The following is a 5,937-nucleotide window of genomic DNA, read 5'->3' as shown; positions in this document are numbered from 1 at the left end:
TCCAGCCTGGGTGATAGAGCGAGACTCCATCTCAAAAAAAAAAAAAAAAGAAAAAGAAAAAGAAAAAGAAAATAAATAAATAAATAAAATAAAAACTAAGTTGGTGGTAAATCAGCAGCTATGTCCATCACACAGGGAAAGCCTACCTGAGAATGAAGCCAACACAGAGGAAAGAACTGAGATACTGAGATAACTGGTCTCTGGGCCATGTACCTGGATGCAGGCATGCATGAAGCTTAAACAGAGAAGGCTGCCTCGGGAAAGGAGAAGGGGTCCCTAGAAGAGACCCTTGCAGTTCTGGGGCAGGGAGGCAAGTCACATTTCAGGAATCCCAGCATGGAGATGAACAGGCATGGAGTTTCTGCTTCCAACTATGCTTAGTGTCAGGAAGAGGAGAAGGTGTGGCGGCTGGGGTCCATTGTGGGAGTGGGTCACTTACCTTCAAATCGGAGGCTTAACAGCAGGGGATTGGCAGGTGTCTCTGACAGCAGCTCCACATAGAGGGACTGGGCGTCACTGATGAGACCCCGTTCAGGGACATCGTCCATGTCTGAATCATAGATCACGGGGGATAGGGGGCTGCCCCCTGAGCGCACCATCAGCCTGGGATGGACAGAATCGTGACCAGGAGCTCAACCTCCCTCACAAGCTGCCTCACCCCTTGCCCACTCTCCTAACTTATTTTTATAGCTGTTATCATCACACATTAACTATATGCCACACACTCTTCTAAGCACTTACCCATTCTTTCTCATTTAATTTTCACAAGAACTCTTGAGTCAGACACTATTATCCCTTATTTTATAGAGGAGGATATTGGGGCAGAGATAGATCAAGTAACCTGTCCAAGGTCACAGAGCAAGTAGTGGCAGGGCTGAGATACCTAGTTGCTAGGTAAAGGATGTTAATGAAGATGAAGATAGCAGATGCTTGACCAGGCACGGTGGCTCAGCTCACACCTGTAATCCCAGCACTTTGGGAGGCCAAGACGGGTGGATCACCTGAAGTCAGGAGTTCAAGACCAGGCTGGCCAACATGGTAAAACCCCATGTTTACGAAAAATACAAAAATTAGCCAGGTGTGGTGGTGCATGCTTGTAATCCCAGCTACTCAGGAGGCTGAGGCAGGAGAATTGCTTGCATCTGGGAGGTGGAGGTTGCAGATAGCCGAATTCATGCCACTGCACTCCAGCCTGGGTGACAGAGTGAGACTGTCTCAAAGAGAAGAAGAAGAAGAAGGAGAAGGAGAAGGAGAAGGAGAAGGAGAAGGAGAAGAAGAAGAAAGGCCACATGTGGTGGCTCATGCCTGTAATCCCAGCACTTTGGGAAGCCGAGGTGGGCAGATCACGAGGTCAGGAGATCGAGACCATCCTGGCTAACACAGTAAAACCCCATCTCTACTAAAAAAAAAAAAAGTACAAAAAATTAACTGGACATGGTGGCACGCACTGGTAGTCCCAGCTACTCAGGAGGCTGAGGCAGGAGAATCACTTGAGCCCGGGAGGCAGAGGTTGTAGTAAGCCAAGATCGCGCCACTGCACTCCAGCCTGGGCGACAGGGTGAGACTCCATCTCAAAAAAAAAAAAAAAAAGGATAGCAGACACTTTTATAGTGCTTATTGTCTTAGGCGCCATTCTAAGGACTTTATATAGCTTCAGCACTTATCCTCACAGAAACCTGAAGAGGGAGGTACTGTTATCTCCATTCTACAGATGAGGAAGCTGAGGCACAAAGAAGTTAAGTGATTTGTCTCAGGTTGCACAACTACACTTCCTAAGAAAGGCTTAGGACTGTCCAGGCGCAGTGGCTCATGCCTGTAATCCCAGCACTTTGGGAGGCCGAGGCGGTCAGATCACCTGAGATCGGGAGTTCGAGACCAGCCTGACCAACATGGAGAAACCCTGTCTCTACTAAAAATACAAAATTAGGCCGGGCGCGGTGGCTCAAGCCTGTAATCCCAGCACTTTGGGAGGCCGAGACGGGCGGATCACGAGGTCAGGAGATCGAGACCATCCCGGCTAACGGTGAAACCCCGTCTCTACTAAAAAATACAAAAAACTAGCCGGGCGCGGTGGCGGGTGCCTGTAGTCCCAGCTACTCGGGAGGCTGAGGCAGGAGAATGGCGTAAACCCGGGAGGCGGAGCTTGCAGTGAGCTGAGATCCCGCCACTGCACTCCAGCCTGGGCGACAGAGCGAGACTCTGTCTCAAAAATAAATAAATAAATAAAAATAAAAATACAAAATTAGCTGGGCGTGGTGGCGCATGCCTGTAATCCCAGCTAATCAGGAGGCTGAGGCAGGAGAATCGCTTGAACCCAGGAGGCAGAGGTTGCTGTGAGCGGAGATCACGGCACTGCACTCCAGCCTGAGCAACAAGAGTGAAACTCCGTCTCGGGGGAAAAAAAAAAAAAAAAAGGCTTAGGTCTAAACTGTGATGCATATCTCAACCAGGATCCACCCCAGCTGTGTCCAAGTCCCCACTTAGCCTCCCTACTTCCCTGAGGTGGGGACCTTTTTTGGTTTTGTTTTGTTTTTTGACGGAGTCTTGCTCTGTTGCCCAGGTTAGAGTGTAGTGACCCGATCTTGGCTCACTGCAAGCTCCACCTCCTGGGTTCATGCCATTCTCCTGCTCAGCCTCCCGAGTAGCTGAGACTACAGCTGCCCACCACCATATCTGGCTAATTTTTTTTTTTGTATTTTTAGTAGAGCTGGGGTTTCACTGTGTTAGCCAGGATGATCTCGATCTCCTGACCTTCTGATCTGCCCGCCTTGGTCTCCCAAAGTGCTGGGATTACAGGCATGAACCACCACGCCCGCCCAAGGTGGGGACTGCTGACCCGAGACCCAGACCCTCACCGGTCATTGTCTTCATCCAGCGAGACCCTCTCAAAGTGCAGGTGCAGCCGGCGCCCCTCAGCTGCTTCAATGACCCAACGGCAGGTGAGGTTGGGCCCTACAGCTCCCCCAGGCTCTGGGGACACGATGCGGCCCAGTGTGGCATTGTGGATGGTGCCACCACAGGATGCTGTGGGCAGATGAGGGGCAGGTTAAGGTAGCCTGAGGTGATTTGTCCTTCTCCTCGGGGCCTCGGCCTGTTTTCAGAGCTGTTGCATTCACACCTTTGGCTGGGACCCAGCCCAGGGCTGGCCTCTGTCCCATGAAGTCACCCCAGAGGACGGGACCTTCTCCAAGCGTGAGCCAGGACAGAAACCAGCCCTGCTACAGGAGAACCCCAGGATTGACACCTCCTAGGATGGAGACACCACTAAAATGAAGACTCTCCAGCTATGGATACTGTAGGATGGGGAGTTACGAGGATCCCTAAAATTGAAAGCCTTAGCTGGGAAATCTTTAAGATAGGACTTTCAGAATGAAGATGCCACGGGATGGGAATCCCAGTATGAGGCTCTCCAGGACAGAAGCCCTCTAGACATGAACCCTAAGAACGGTTTCCTCTAGGATGAGGACGCTACCCCAGAAGGGACCTCCAGAATGGTGATTCCCAAAATAAAATCTCTAGTGGGACACCCCGAGATGGGGACCACCCAAGGATGGAGACACCTGAAGGAGAGAGACCCTCTGCATAAAGAGCTCTGGCTGCAGACCCCAGGATGGGGACTCCTCAGGGTAGATAAATACCCCTTCAGAATGGGTTTTTCCCAAAGGTGAACACCCCTGAGATAGGACCCTCCCAATGTGGTTCCGAGAACAGACGCCCCCACCCACTGTGGCAGGCAACTCACCCATGCAGCTGGGGGTTTCGCCATTCCAGGATGGCCGGGTGCCATTGAGGCAGATGAGGGTCTCCTCTCCCTGCAGCTGGTAGCCCGAATCACAGTGAAAGGTGGCAGAACCCCCGGGGTGCAGGTCCGTCACACTCACATCCCCATGGGCCGGCCGGGGAGGGAAGCCGCAGCTCAGGAGGTAGGCTGTACCAGACAGACAGGGGGTAGCAGGGCTCACTTTCCCATGCCACCCTTTCGGACTGATCCCCCAGCACTTCCCCCCTCTCCTTTCAGGCCAGCCTGCCAGGGGCACAGTGGCTCCACACTGGCGTACATACCGAGAAGTAAGAGCTCCTCACACAGGCACCTGGCGTCACAAAGAGGAAATTCCAACATCCCTTATCTCCCCCACTCATTGTAATTCACCCTCGTTGGCCCCCATTTAATAGATGAGGTAACTGAGGTTCAAACAAGTTATTCTAGACCCTGCTACTCATTTGTTGTGTGACTTCAGGCAAATCAGTGAACTACTCTGAACTTCATCCAGCTCTAATTTAACAGATAGTATTTGCAGAGCTTGTTCAACTCCCAAAGTAAGTCCACACAGAGATTTTGAGGTAAGCAGACAAAGATTATGTGACCTGGCCAGGTGTGGTGGCTTACACCTGTAATCCCAGCACTTTTGGAGGCTGAGGCAGATGGATCACGAAGTCAGGAGTTCGAGACCAGCTTGGCCAACACGGTAAAACCCCGTCTCTAAAAAAATATAAAAATTAGCTGGGTGTGGTAGTAGGTGCCTGTAATCCTAGCTATTTGGGAGGCTGAGGCAGGAGAATCACTTGAACCCAGGAGGCAGAGGTTGCAGTGAGCCAAGATCGTCCCATTGCACTCTAGCCTGGGCGACAAGACCAAAACTCTGTCTCAAAAAAAAAAAAAAGTTTATGTGACCTGTTTTGCAGATGTGAACACTGAGTCTCCAAGTTATTAAATGTTTCTCTTTGCATTTTTCTCCCCTCCACACATACAGCCTTTCTTCCACCAAGGCACCCTGTGGTATACCCTCAGCTTCCATCCAGAAGAACCAATTGAAACTTCTATTTTTTTTTTTGAGATAGGGTGTCACTCTGTTGCCCAGGCTAGAGTGCAGTGGCACAGTCATAGCTCACTGGAACCTTGAACTCCTGGTCTCAAACCATCCTCCTGACCCAGCCTCCCAAGTAGCTGGGACTACAGGTTTGTGCCACCATGCCCCACTAATTTTTAAATTTTTTGTAGAGATGACATTTCAGTATGTTGCCCAGGCTGGTCTTGAATTCCTGGCCTCAAGCAAACATGAAACTTCTTGAGGATATTTGACTATTTTGTCTTTTTGTTTTTGTTTTTGAGGAGGAGTCTCACTCTGTTGCCCAGGCTGGAGTGCAATGGCATGCAATCTCGGCTCACTGCAACCTCCGCCTCCTGGGTTCAAGCGATTCTCCTGCCTCAGCCTCCCGAGTTGCTGGGATTACAGGTGTGCACCACCATGCCCAGCTAATTTTTGTATTTTTAGTAGAGATGGGATTTTACCATATTGGCCAGGGTGGTCTCCAACTCCTGACCTCTTCAGATCTCCTGACGTCACTTTCACTGGGGGATTCATTTACAGGCCACTGAGTATTAAGGTCTTTAAAGACAAAATAATCTCTAAAGGCACAATGGCTCACACCTGTAATCCTAGCACTTTGGGAGGCTGAGGCAGGTGGATCACCTGAGGTCAGGAAAAAGACCCAGGCCTTGTCCTCAGGAGTCCATCGTCTACTGAGATAAACATAAGAACAACCTTCTAGAACACAGTGGTTTCAATAAATGGTAGTCTCAGTAATGGCTGCTGCCAACAGAATCAAGTCTGAATGCTTTAGTTTGACATTCAAGCCCCTTCCACAGTTAAATGCAGCCCAGCACATTCCAGCTTCAGGGTTGAGCTTCCAAGACCAATATAGCCTACACAGCACAGCTTTGTGACTCCTTAAGTTTCCACCTCCATATTTTCGCTTGTGCTCTCCCCCTACTTTCTCGTGTTTTAAGAGATCAGACTGGGAGGCTTACGTACCACCTCTTCCAGGAAGCCTTCCTGACTCTACATCTCTCCAACAGTTACTTGTTGTCTTACCTATACACAATCCTGCATGCATGATTTTGTCATCACATTAACCATTGTATTTTTTTTTTTTTTT

General features: G+C 50.0%; 1 protein-coding gene across 1 annotated transcript in view; it reads right to left on the bottom strand.

The window, feature by feature from the left end:
- Nucleotides 1-5,937, bottom strand: part of SEZ6L2 (seizure related 6 homolog (mouse)-like 2) — a 37,009-nt gene that overhangs the window by 22,027 nt on the left and 9,045 nt on the right. The window contains exons 6-8 of the mRNA XM_011933546.1: nucleotides 3,743-3,928; nucleotides 2,856-3,024; nucleotides 440-603 (exon numbers count right to left, since the gene is read on the bottom strand). Coding sequence (XP_011788936.1) covers nucleotides 440-603; nucleotides 2,856-3,024; nucleotides 3,743-3,928 — 519 coding nt within the window. The remainder of the gene's footprint in view (nucleotides 1-439; nucleotides 604-2,855; nucleotides 3,025-3,742; nucleotides 3,929-5,937) is intronic.

Source organism: Colobus angolensis, unplaced genomic scaffold (genome assembly GCF_000951035.1).
Source record: "Colobus angolensis palliatus isolate OR3802 unplaced genomic scaffold, Cang.pa_1.0 Scaffold128, whole genome shotgun sequence".
Taxonomy (NCBI): Eukaryota; Metazoa; Chordata; class Mammalia; order Primates; family Cercopithecidae; genus Colobus; species Colobus angolensis.
Note: the sequence above shows the minus strand (reverse complement) of the source record. Positions and strands in the feature narration are given on the sequence as shown.